General features: G+C 43.8%; 1 protein-coding gene across 5 annotated transcripts in view; it reads left to right on the top strand.

The window, feature by feature from the left end:
* REEP1 (receptor accessory protein 1) overlaps positions 1-14,019 on the top strand; it is a 129,114-nt gene that overhangs the window by 92,328 nt on the left and 22,767 nt on the right. For 2 of the 5 annotated variants that reach the window (XM_075066656.1, XM_032771554.2), the window contains one exon: positions 9,342-9,493. The exons of 2 other annotated variants lie outside the window; for them this stretch is intronic. In XM_075066656.1, the coding sequence (XP_074922757.1) occupies positions 9,342-9,493 (152 nt within the window). Of the gene's footprint in view, positions 1-9,319; positions 9,494-14,019 lie in introns of all 5 variants that reach the window. One more of the 5 variants, XR_012655997.1, reaches the window with a different exon arrangement.

Genomic DNA, 14,019 nt, shown 5'->3' with positions numbered 1-14,019 from the left:
ATTTGTAGCCATGGTGCAGCTGTAGCCATGAGAGCAATAACATCAGTGCAAGTGCATGTAAGAATCCATTATTTTTCTCATGGAAACCTGCTCCTGTATCATTCATTTATTTTGTCATATAAATGTAGTGTCTCAGGGGCCGAGGTATGGACCAGGACTCCATAGTGCTAGGCACTGCAGAAACGCAGAACAAAAACAGCCCCTGCCCCAAATGTAAAACCATTGTTCCTGCAATGCTGTTTTCCAATAAAAATAATCTGCTGCTCTTGCTCCATGAGTGTCATTCACATCACACAACATTACTCAGGAAACGGATATTATAATAAAAAAAACAGGAAAAAATATCATAAGCCAGAACACTTATGGCAAAGTCCTGTTTCCTTTGCTGCAGATGAGATTTTTGCCATTGGTTTCAGTGGAACAGAAGTTGGCATGCAATTGGTTACAAGTGTCATGGAATGTATTTTACCATTTTTTTTTTTAATCTGCAACCCCTTGATTCCCTCAGAGAGAGAATAAAGGGCGGGCTAAGCACGCACTGGAATCACTCCAGATAGCAGGTAGATCTGTCAGTATCAGACCACAGTGGAACCATCTTATACTGAAGCTGTTTGTTTCACAGAACAGCTGAATTATGCATTTGTTCACTATAATTGGCCTCACAATCTGCACATTGCAGGATACTGATATAATTCAGGACATTCATCCTCCTTTTCTATGAACAGTTTCACTAACTCCAAGTCCACTGTAAATGGATTCCACAATAGATATGAAAATGTGTCTTCTTGACAGTTCCTGTGTCAGCCTTTGTTACTGACTCAGTGGTCTGCCTTTTCTGGCAGAGTTCCTACCAGTGGCTTTTAAACAAGTCTTTGATTTACTTCTACTATATTAAGGCCCTATTGAAAGATCAGGCTATAACATCAGGGAACACTGAACACCATGAAATCATAACTTGGTTCCATTCTGGGATCTTCAGAAAAGGTTAAATTAATATCCCCAGTGATGCATGCTTGTTTGTAGGATGCTGGCTGTGTCTGGAAAATGCACAAACCCTGATGGGATATTAAACCAGTTTTCTTGGAATTTGCACTTTTAAAACTAAAAGCGTTTGTGTTTTTTTTAAATTGGTTGAGCTGAGCTTATTCAATCTTTATAAGTGCAAAAGTATCTGATGAAAGAGGAGCAATTTCAATTCTGGTAGCCAATAACTACATCTGAAAGAGGTTTAATAAGCAGAAGTGTGAGGAGCACTGTGATAGCAAATGTTGTGCTTTTGCTGAGGGACCCTTATCCGTAAAATACTGATCCAGAACTGGGAACAGCGTAAAATGTTTAAAGATGTTAGTGACCAATGGGACTATTTGCCTGAGCCAGGGCTGGAGGGTTGTGCTCCCAATGGATGACCAGTACAAGAATGTTTCTTTAAAGCAACAACGCAATTGTAACACGGGATTACAGCTTTGGTTGGCAGACTCAGTTAGTCATGCACAACATGTTGCAGTGTAAAGCCAGCTCCTGGCGCTCTCCCAGTAAAATAATGTTGGATGTTTTCCTGTGTGTGGCTGAATTTAGTCCCCACAAGGCAGGGAGACATGCCATATACAACCAGTGGCAGGGTTGTCAGGGTACAAGTGATCATGATCTTAAAGGCACATTCACCAAATTGTGCATTTTTAACCAATCCTGTGCTAGTATGTTACATATATGCCCAAATCCTTATTTTTAGCATGTTACAAATTACCTCTGAGATTACTGAAATGGAAAGAATTTAAAAAATCCAATTGACTTTTCACATGTATGCTGTTTGCATTTTTGTATTAGGACAATTAAATAGCTTTGTCAGTTTCTTTTGTTCCTAGTAAGTTTCACGTATAGGTTCTCTGGCACCTGCAGAAAGCAGGGCAATATTGATTTGGTTTCAGAAACTATTTCCAGTGGAATTTAAAACCGCAGAAAATTTGTACTAATTTTAGGGTTGTTTTTTTCCCTTTTGTTTGTTTTTAAAACCTCTTGTTCCAAAACCTAACATTTGGGCTCAGTTTGACAGGGATGCTATATAGGAACACAGACATGAGTACTTTACTTCGCAATTACAACTCATGAGTTTCTCTAGGCTTTTAAAATATTTTAATACTTACCCTGCTTAATTCAGGGAGCGGGAGGTTATGTATATAGAAAGTCAACATGTACGTCTGCTGCCCAAGCATTTTAACAATAGAGCATTAAAACATGCATTTCAGTTTAATAAACTGCAGTCTAACCACTGGTATTACAAACAGTGATGAAGACACTGTGAAGAAGATTTCTGATCTCTGAAACAATGTTCCATTTTTCCACAAATGGTTTTCCTAAAAGTTTCTTCTTTTCTTTTCTCTATGTGACTATTGTGGGACTCTGATGTAAGTGTTACAGATTTGCATGACTTTTCATCTGAGCTATTTAGAATAGACTAGCTTCTTCCCTGCACTTAACACTTTAATCATTTGTGGGATGTGTGTTTTCATTAACTGATGACTCTCTTGATGATGTGACTAGACTTGTTTGCCTGATTAATATTGGGCCTGACTTATGTTTTGAAAAGATGACCTTTCTACTTCCCTTTGTTTTTATGATTGCTGTACAGTGTGTGGGGGTGACTGTACTTGGCTTCTTGGTTTGGCAATGAAACAGTTGCTGTGAGACATGATTTGTCCAGTCACCTTCTGGAAATGAATATCTTTTGAATCTAATTCACATAAAGGGATTGAGCTCCATAGTATGTTATGCTGCTTTAGCTGACTCATTAACCAGTATGGAAGAAGTAGGATGAGTGACCCACAGCAAAGAAGATGCAATTTTGCTTTTTATGCGACCTTGTCTTGCATTATAGTAATATGATCTCTAACGTGACTGATACAATATGTGACTCTGGACTACCCTATTCTCCTATGGGAATTTAATCAGTAAGGAGATCATGTCATTGGGCAAAATGAGTCCTTTGCTCATCCACCGAGCACATATGGGACCAGGTTCTGATCTCTGCTATACCAGTTTAAATCCATTGAGATTACTCTGTTCTCCTCTACACTTGTGAAAATCCAAAGTCCTGTCCATAACAAAGCAATCGCTGAGCAAGTGCTCTGCTATGAAAGCTCCTTTGCTGCTGCATAATGGGTTTAGTCCTTTCTCAAAGACGATTTACCAGCCTACATCAAATCATAGACACTGGAGATGACCACAACCTGTTAGGTCATGTTCTCCATCTCCTTGTCAGTAAGTACACAATTATTCTCTGCTAGCTTAGGCCCGGACTCAGCAAAATACTGAAGCACGTACATAAGTGCTTTTTACAGTCGGGGTTTTAGGCCCAAATCCTTAAAAGATATTTAGGTGCCAAGTTTCCACTGATTTCAGTAGGAGTTAGGTTCCTTAATACCCTTGAGGACCCAGGTCTTAGTGCTTTGCCTGGTCTAATTTTAAATGTCTGAAGCATCAAGCCTCAATGTGCTGCTGAATTTTGTTTCCCTCTGAGCGAATTAAAGCTCTCACCTGAAAAAGCAGCCAGATACAGACTTGCCCTGGCCTGATGATCATCGCAGCTTGAGGGAAGACACCCCTGTATATGACGGGCTTATAGTTATTGTAATCATGACAGCAGCTTCAGCTCTGGGAGCTGAGCCACAGAATTCACCTGGGTGCAGATGGAATGCTCCAGTCTCTCTCGAGTGCCATGCGATGCTGCTTCCTAGAGCAATGCATGCACGTCTGCTTGGAGAAGCGCAGGAGTAAATGTGACAGGCCGAGACCCCATCCACACACGTTGTTCAGGCTAAGGTATGGTCCTAAGCATGTCTCAGAGCAGATGTGCTGGAATTGCTGAGGGAGGGGGAGGGATTTGACTGACCACTGTTGCTCAGATACAGCCACCTACTGACCGGTCTGTGAAACACTTATAGTGGCCACACTGAAGGAGACTAGAGGCTGTTCCTCCAGTGTCTACAAAAATGCTCTGTGCTAGAGCAGCTGGTAGGGGAATGGGTGGTGATGACCTAAAATCCTGCACCGAAGCTGCTGATCATAATAAAACATTTTAGGAAGCACAAAAAGGTCACCCAGCCCCACGTGCCCTCCCTTTCAAAGAGCATGTCAGTCCCGATGTATTTCTATACCCCTCAATCCACTCCTCCAGAAACAAATCAAGCTCTCTTGCACTTGTCAATATGTTCTTTGCCTCAGTATCTTTTCCCAGTTGCTTACTGCTCAGCAATTATTCAAGCTAGTGTCCTTTGCATGAAGTACCAAGTTCCCTGCTTATTCTTAATTTCTTCTACAACAGAAGTTGGTTTAGAGAATTTACCTCCGTCGCTGTTATCCATTTCTCTACTCCTTCTCTGTCATGGCCACAGAAACCACCTCCACAGCTGACACTAATTGACACTTTTTATTGTTGGCAGCCCTTCTTCAGTAACAGCCCTTCTTTGGCACTAGTGTAGGCTGTGCTGTGTTGGAGCACAACTGTAGAATGCTGCTCTCCCCATGTGTGTTTAGAGGGGACCCTCTGCACACAGGTCTCCTCCCTGCTGCATTGCAGAGGGTGTGGAATCAGTCACCTCCAGGACACCTCCTATCCCTCCACTCCGGATTCCATGGAAGGTACTTCATGGGTCCAAAACCTACAGAGTAGGAGGTTAGACCAGGGCCACATTAACTCTTTGTGGGCCCGGTGCCAAACATATTTGTGGGCTCCCAGAGGGCAAGGTGCAGGGAGGCGGGATGGTCAGTCTCCAGAGTGAAGGACAGGCTGGGGGCAATGAGGCGCAGCGGGAGCAGCCCCACTCCACGCAGCCCAGCAGGAGGGCACAGTTTACAAACCTGCAGCTGCCAGATGCACACTGGCTGGCCCAGCCCTTTGCTGCCAGCATGTCCCTTCCCTTTGAGGGCTGGCCCGTACCACATCTGCCCCCCTGCCCAGTAACCCACCTTTATGCCCAGCGCCCTCTCACCCAGAGACCTCCACCACAGATCTCTATGCCCAACTCCCAGCCCTCCCAGAGACCTCCCCTGCTGGCCTCCCACCACAACTCCTCCCCCCTTTGGCCCCTTCCACCTGCGACCCCGCCCATGACCCCACCCCATTCCTCCCCTTCCCCAGTGGTCCTGTCCCCATTCTGCCCCTACTCCACCTTCCCTCCCCTCCCCCACTTGCTTCTGCCCCCCTCCACCCACTGAGGCCCCGAGACTGGCTGTGGTGGGGAGCAAGAGCTCCTCCAGGTCTGGGGGGCGTGGCAAGGGGAGATTTTCCTGTGGGCCTCAAATCTGCCACTGCCTCCCTTAGTGTGAGGTTTGGGGAGCCTTAGCCTCCCACAGCCTCCATTACGTGCCACCCAAGATGTTTCTGTGCATTTTTGGTTTTAGCTGCATGTGGCTGTGTAGCCTGTTTGCAGATTCTGCTGGATAGTCCAGCAAATTCCTCAGCAACACACCACTTCCTTTAAAACACATTCCCTGGCCAAGGGAATATCATTGTCCATGTTTGGCAGCATGCAGCTTGAGTTGCATTATTTTACTGGTTTAACCATTGTTGCATTTCTCTAAAAATAATGCAGCTGTGCTACAGGACAAAAGATTATAATTTCTTTGGGAGTGGGTAGAAACTGGGCTTGCTTACAAAGGGGGAAATATTTTAACTGGTTCTAAAACTGGGTTAGTTAAACTGATTCTAAAAATGATTAGCGCCGTAGTGTAGACTCAGTTATAAGTAGTTTACGGCAGCCTGATTCATTTTTACTAAACAGGAAACAATCAGACTGCTTTAAACTGCCTCATACTAGCTGTATGCTATGGTTCTTAGACCAGTTTTAAAATCAGTTAATTAGAATGGTTCCTCAGTATAGATAGGGCTCAAGGACCAAATCTTATCATTTCTTTGAAGTTAATGAGAATTTTGCTCAAGTAAGGCCTGCAGGATATTGTCCTTATGTGCTAGGATGTTATATAATAAAAACTGAACATTAGTTTCCCAAAACATAGCCAACCTTCTATGATGACCCCACAGCTACAGGAGTTGCCTGTTTTCAGAGGCTTCCCTACGGCAAGGCTACAAACAAGTTCAGTAAAATGTGGGTTCCTCCTAATGCAGCGTTGGTTTCCCAAGCAGTGTAGGAGAAAGGATGGTCTTATGGCTCAAACAGACAATGGGGTGACAAGAGACATGGATTCTATCCCTAGTTCTATCACAGATTCACTATGGGATGTGGGGCAAGTCCGTCCCTCCCCTCCCTATGCTTCAGTTTCCCCAGCTATAAAGTGAGAATATCCCCCTCTGAGAGGCTTTATTAATGTTTGTGTAACACTAACAGACCCCGATCATCTGGATCGAACCTGGGACCTCTGGAGCTAAAAGCATGAGCCTCTGCTGCATGAGCTAAAAGTTGTATGACTGTCAGCTAAGGCTGTAGCGCAAACTCATTAATCTCTCTTTAAGTGGTCTTAGTGCCACTAGATGGGACAGAACACCACACCCAGGAAGTGTGTGGGTTAAGTGTGCACAGGAGTTTCAGATGGGAGATGTTATATATAGGTGGGCAAAATGTTATTTCTGTCTAGTCTCCCTACAGTCCTTACATTTCTTTTAAAGGAAGGCAGTACTTTAGAGATAGGGCAGCCATTATTCCATTGAACCAGTCTCCATCCAGAAGACTACACTTCAAGTTCTTCATTGGTGATTTTGAGAACGATGTCACCATATAGGAAATAGCTGATTGGTTGACACTGTGGAATCCTAGATATTTAATATTGCTACAGTTGGGGTGACGGAGAGAGTTTGAACCATTACTGTACAGCAATGTGTTTTTTATTCTAGTAAGGGCATCCACTTAAAGTGCTTCCCTTTAGAGATTCTGCTTCTTGTAGTGAACTTAAAACACAGCTGTAAATAGAGCCCGCCTATAAATTGTGATTTTGAGTAATTATGGTGGCTAAGTGATTAATACCAGTGTGGCATCTTGCATGCTCTATTAACAAAATGAAGTAAAATTGAGCTCTTCCTGAAAATATTTTCCAGGTGTCAGAAAAAAATGCTGTGCAATGAAAATGAAATGTACCCAGACTTATTTATAGTGTGATCTACTTAAGATTTTCCCACACTTTTTTAGAACTGTAATCATCTGTAAAACCTGAAATCAGCATTGTCCCTGGCCTCTCTGTTTTAACATTTTTCAACGCAGCTTGACATTGCTGGGAAAATAGATGTTTACTACGCTTACTAAAAAACACTAGAGCCATATTCCGACCTAGCTATTGAGATGACAGATAAATTGATACAGGCAGCAGGAGTTAATGGTTTAAGGATGCTATGGCTCTGTTTGTAGAGAGGCAACCTGGTCTAGTGGTCTAAGATCATGACTCTCGGGTGCTATTAGTTTATTTCCACAGGCAATGGACAGGGCTATAGGATCTGAGCTATAAAAAACAAAAAACACCTCCACAAGGGGAATAGTCTACATTGGTACTTTACAGCGCTGAAACTTGTAGCTCTCAGGGGAGGTGTGTTTTCACACTCCTGAGTGAGAAAGTTGCAGTGTGGTAAAGTGCCAGTGTAGACAAGCCCTTAGCCTTACCATCTGTGTAATAAGGATAGTGTTAGAGCTGAGTGAATTATGGATTTTTTTTGGTTTGGGATTTGATTCAAACTGGATAAATTTTTTGGTCAAATTGCAGAACCTGAAAACTTTTTTGTTTCTAATTGACTGAAACAATTTTGTTTTATTTTGTTTCAGATTGACCATAATATGCGTGGTTGACTCCAAATGAGGGGTGGGGGGGAGTGTTCAAATTTTTGTTTAACTTCAGCCATTTGGGGTGTTTCACTTTTTTTTTAAAATCGGCTAAATTTGAAATGGAAATGCTGTTTTGCATTGAAAAGTCAAAACAAAACATTTTGAAATAGTCCCAAATTCAAGAAATAGTTTTGGGGCGTGAAAAATGCATTTTTCCAAGGGGGAAAAAAGTGTCAGTCAGCCCTAGTGGTAATACTTATGTAACTCACGGGGTGTCATGACAAATGATTAGTTGAGTACTTTGAAGACTTAAAATGCTGAGTATACTTAACAGGAATTTAAGGATCCTCTTATGATCACATTTGTGCACTTATCACCAGTGTGAGTGGTAGAAATTGCTATTTTTATGCTGTTTTAGGTGATTATAAAAAAATCTTAGGTTTAACTGGACCTTGAGCCAGTGATTGTCATTAATATTTGTACAAGCAGCAAAAGCTTCCATGCCCAAGACAATTCAGAATGGAAAAGATATAAGCCATCCATATCACTATAAAAGCATCATAGCAAATTGTCAGTAGAGAGGGGTAGGAGGTTTAGTTGGAGCTAGGTTTAGTTGAACCATTTCATTGATTCATACTTTGTACTACCATTAAAAATATTATTACATTTAACTGTCTGGATATACCATAGCAACCTTGGACCACAATCTGCCAGTACCGGTAATGACTTGAACTGCCTCCATAGAATAGCACTTATATAGCACTTAAAAAGTTCAAAATGCTGCATAGACATAAACTATTAAACAAACATTTGCAGTGTGCACACAGCAGGCCAAATTCAGTTACATCAGTGAAGTCTGATTGTAATCAGAGTGGCTTTGGAAATCTCCCAGCATCCACTCCTTTCTGGAAGCAGTATCAGGAACTGTGGAATAGATGGCCTGAGGGCAGTGCAACTGAACGGAGTTAGAGCACTAAACATGAGACAAAACTGTAGCAGTTCACAACACAAGGCAGCATGGCTAGGATGTGCATATTGAACCATTACTGATAGCGCAGCCATACTAATTCACCCAGGAATGGCTCGGTTCTGTAGTGTGAGCACAACCAAAGTGGACAATGCAAGAGGACATCTAAATAATTCCTCAGGTTCAGTTACAAGTTTGGGTTTTTTTGTTTTGTTTTTTTTGGCTGAGGTGAAACTTTGCCCCTGGTGTGTTTGTTCAGATCAATGTGCTGCCAGAAAGTCTTTCCTAGAGTGTTAGCAGTTTCATTGATCCAAATATGATTAAACCCAACTGCTTATGGAATCTACATAACATCAGATGGGCTGTTAAATTAGTCTAAATTCTATTTCGAAAGTCCAGCACAACTAATAAACACACCATAAGCTGGGGCCACTTTGGTTTCTGACACCACAACCACTGTTACTAGAGTGATATATCAACCCCATTTCTATTACTCTCTGGAAGATGCCTGGCTTTGGGGTGGGATTAGTGAAATGAACAGCAGAAGCCAAGTCACCACTGACTTTCCTTATCCTTTGTTTTCACCATGTAGATTTTTAAAATGCTGTTGTAAGTGGTTGAGGTAGACATGGATGATGCGTGTGAAAAGCCTCGTGAGGCAAACTGTGAAACAAAAGACTTAGTGTTCTCAGATGATGAAGAGCATGATTTATTGGATCACATGGTCAAGAACAGACGGCTCAAAAAGAAGGAACAAGCTCTTGAGGTACTTCCATATTGGAAAAGGTGCTGCAACCTGCAAGGTTGCTTGGATTTCCAGAAGGACATCTCTCTTTGGAATGGAAACACTGAGGTCAACATTCAGTCTTGCAGGGTGGGTCTGGGCTTGGATATTCAGCGGTTTCTACAAGGGTGGAATCTCCCTGTGGGAGTTTAAGTTCCACACATACAAGAACAAATCAGAGCTGCAAAATTAGGAGCTATCTCTGAATTATTCCAAAGTTTTGAGGTGTTCGGATGTGAGGTTTTGGAGATGTACAAAACTCCATTTCACTTTGCATTTACTTAAGGGAAATGTTTATTATCATATCTGAGGGGAAGACAGCTGGGGAGATGGGCCAGGACCAAAACTCTAGATCCAAACACCCCCAAATTTTGGGAGAATTCAGAGCCAGATTCATACATATTCAATATGGACCTAATCCAAAGCTCACTGATATTATAGCTCTCTTCACTGATTTCATTACTTCGATGGGCTTTGAATCAGGCCTTATATTAGCAAGTATGCTTTAATTTGTAACAAGGAAAGACAGACATATAAAGGATACAAGAGCACACATTGTGCTTTGCCAGAAAAGGTTTTAGCATCACTCATGTTCAGAGGAAATACAGCCACAAGGCAAACAAGTCAAAGGAATAATACTTAAAAGAAATCAGAGATGGTAGACGTGAGGAAGCCTTCCAGATCTTTGGGGAAATGGAGGCAGCTGGTGTCTGCCTGGATATAGGTCCTAAGAAATCAAAGGTGGGAAATCTCTGCCAATGGGTAAGACAGAATGGTTACACTCTTAACTTGGCTCAAAGAGAGAGTATGAAAGGGGATATTGTTGGGTTAAAAATAATACTTGTTGCTGTGAAGTGTCCTTATCTATGGCTGTAATAATACCTGAGATCATTAACAGGGGAGGAATTTTGAAAATCTCAATGACATCTCAACAGTTATGCTACATGTTAACTCCCTGAATTGCTGTCTGCTGGTCCCAGCCCTGGCCCTGCTGTGGGTGGCGAGGGAGAGAAGAGACCTAGCCTTTTTGAAGTCTCCTTGCCTCTGGATGGTAGCTCCTCAGGCTAGGGTGTTGGCCTCTCTCTGATGCTACTATGAAGGGAAAGAGAGACGGTGGCTGCTCACAGACAAAACGGTGAAGTGGGCCCCTAGCACAGAGCCCTGCCCTCCCCTCCCTACCCAAGGTGCATCCCAAAACTATGCAGCAATGATTTCTCTGTTGTCAGGGTAGCTTTGCTGCCCTAGTAGCAGCCCTCTCCAAAGCTACTGTGGGATCTACTCCTCTGATGCTCTATCTATTCCCTGGATGGCTCCTATTCCAGACATGGTGTCTATGCCTCTGGCAGCTCCATGCACAGTGCAGGATCCATGAAGACCACAGGATTTATACCCAGGATCACCTTCTGCAGCTGCTCCAGTGGGAGCCTCTCCAAGTTCTGCCCTTCTGGCTGGAAGCCTCAGTTCTGATATTTCTGTCTCATATTTATCTTCCATTAGGTCCGTAGTGCTCTTCAGAGATGAAGAGATCATTGAGCATGGGCTTGTGGCACAGCCCTGGGACCTGGGTGACTTGGGTCCTAATGCCAGCTGTGCCACAGCCGTCCTCTGACATTGGGCAAATCATCTTTCTAATCTAATGAACTCATCAGTGTAGTGTCTAAACAAAACCTCTTGTACCAGTTTCCTCATCGGTACAAATGGGATCATGGGCTACCTCACAGAAGGATTGAGAGGCTAAATTAAAGTGTTCACAAAGTGTGGCATGAGCTTTGGTTGGAAGGTGCTATAGCAATATAAACAATTAATAATAAAAAGATAATGGAGTGGGTCCCACTGGATATTAGGTTTGTTGGCTAGGCCTCGGATACTGGCCACTGCCAGAGGCAGGGTAATGGAATGGATGAACGAATAGGTTGATCCAGTATAATGCACCTCATGGTCTTTTCACATTTAGCTGGACCTTCAGGGTTGTCCCAGGTTGGGATTGAGGTCGACTAGCAGAGTGCTTCTCCTTATAGTGCCTGGTCTCAGCCTCTCACTTTACAGAGCATGGACCTCTGGACTCTCTTAGAAACCATCCTCAACTCATTTCCCCTGGCACCCAAATCTCAGTTAAATCCAAGCCTAGGGTATAGGGAGGAGGGTAACAGCTAGTGCTAGAACCGACTGTAGTTTTTTCATGCATTGAAGGAATAAGAAACCAAATTACTCCCCCACCCCTTTAGAAAGTCACAGCTTTTCTGCCAGCAGCTCCTCTGCCTGCATTAAAAGGGTGGCAAATATTTAAAGACATCTCCCCCCCCCCCTCCTCTGGGTATCTGATGTCTTGAAAACACAAGAGAAGTAGAACAGAGAAGCAGTTGGCTTTGGCATTACATGAGAAGCTGGGAGGAGACCTGAGATGTCTCAAAGTACTCCATTTAGGAAGGAACAATCAGTTGCGCACATACAAAATGGGAAATGACCGCCTCGGAAGGAGTACTGTAGAAAGGGATCTGGGAGCCAGAGTGGATCACAAGCTAAATATGAGTCAACAGTGTTACACTGTTTCAAAAAAAAAAGAGAACATCATTCTGGGATGTATTAGCAGGAGTGTTGTAAGCGAAACACAAGAAGTAATTCTTCTGCCCTACTCTGTGCTGATTGTGCCTCAACTGGAGTATTATGTCCGGTTCTGGGCACCACATTTCAGGAAAGATGTGGACAAATTGGAGAGAGTCCAGAGATGAGCAACAAAAATGATTAAAGGTCTAGAAAACATAACTTATAAGGGAAGATTGAAATAACTGGGTTTGTTTAGTCTGGAGAAGAGAAGACTGAGAGGGGACATAACTGTTTTCAAAAAAGTTTATGATAAGGAATAGAACAGGAAGCAATGGGCTTAAATTGCAGCAAGGGCAGTTTCGGTTGGACATTGGGAAAAACTTCCTGTCAGGGTGGTTAAGCACTGGAATAAATTGCCTAGGGAGATTGTGGAATCTCAGGGTACGTCTACACTTCACGATTATTTCGAAGTAGTTTAAACCGATGTTACAAAATCGATGTTATAAAATCGGTTTTGCGCGTCCACAGTGCGATCAAAAAATCGATTGCTTATGTCCATGGTCCAAGGCTACCATCGATTTCAGGAGCGGTGCACTGTGGGTAGCTGTTCCTCAGCTATCCCATAGTTCCCACTTCCGTGTTGAGAGCACAGTGCCTGATGGAGAGCTGGACGCGTGAACGCAGGAACTGTCACTGTAAGCTTCTCGGGATTTCCCTGTTTCACCGGCACTCCGCATCCGAGTTCGGTTCGCGGACAGGCGGTCGTGGATGCCACTGTCCTGCCTAGATAATAGCGCAAGTGTAACAGAGATCCGTCTACTCAAGCGCCCATGGTGCCCGTCGTCAGATTTTCACGGGTGCCCCATGCCAGAGAAGCGCACCGTTTCTTTCCTCCTCCCTCAACCTTCCTGGGTCCGTGTCCAGTGCCCTCCCCGTTGTGTGTCATGAAGTATTAAGGAAGATACAAGAACGAAACAGAGACTATGTTAGTCGAACAATGAGTCAGGGGGGAGGCACTCGGAAGGCAGCCTGCCCAGACGGGCCTATGACAGTCCAGGCAATGGGCTCTATTTTTAGACACCATAAGGGAATTATCATTTGGGCCAAGCAAGTCAATCCCCAATGTGATTGCAAAATTTTCCCCCAGTGTCATGGATTAGCTTGTTAGTTAGCCGTTCTTCCTATTTACTCTACGGTAGCCACTGTTGGCCTCAATGTTAGCCTTTAGGCGGTTTACTCATGGAGGTAGGCAGTCCTGAGCACCATTCTACCACCAGAGAGCGAGAGATGGAGAGGAGCCGATACTGCTCTTCGAGTCCCTGTAGCGTCCCGTCTCCAGCAGATTTCCGTCCATAGGGTGACATAGAAAGTAGTACGGATATTTCTCCCTTTTTTCACTTGTGGGGGCGGGGAAAGGAAATGAGGAGCTATTCCTGAACCACGCCAGCACCTGTGTTTGAACCCGTAGCATTGGAGCTCTGCATGAATGCATAACTTTCGCGAAACTGCTGTGGACTGCTGGGATAGCTGGAGAACCCAGACCCATCACGCCTCCTTGCATGAAGCGTCCCATTTGAGTCTCTGGCTTCCGTTACGCTTGTCACCAGCATATGTACCGTGAGATTGTTTTCAATGCTTTGGCGATTTGCGTGTCGTAATGGAGCTTCTGATAGATCATTTGTTCCCCAGTAACGCGATCGACACTAGTATCTACCCCGTACGGTCATGCTGGAGCTCTTTTGGATGGAGGACTGACATCCGCCAGCTGTGCTGATCAGAGCCTCACGGATGAGGCAAAGCAGAAATGTGTAAAATTCAAATAGACGTGCGGGGCTTTCCTGTTTTACCTGCCCGCTGCGATCCGAGTTTCCAGATTGCTGTCCAGAGGCAGTCACTGCAGCACTCTGGGCTGCCGCCGGCGGCCAATAACGTCGATTTCCGTCACACGAACCCTCTCCGGTTGC

Source organism: Chelonoidis abingdonii, chromosome 5 (genome assembly GCF_003597395.2).
Source record: "Chelonoidis abingdonii isolate Lonesome George chromosome 5, CheloAbing_2.0, whole genome shotgun sequence".
Lineage (NCBI taxonomy): Eukaryota > Metazoa > Chordata > Testudines > Testudinidae > Chelonoidis > Chelonoidis abingdonii.
Note: the sequence above shows the minus strand (reverse complement) of the source record. Positions and strands in the feature narration are given on the sequence as shown.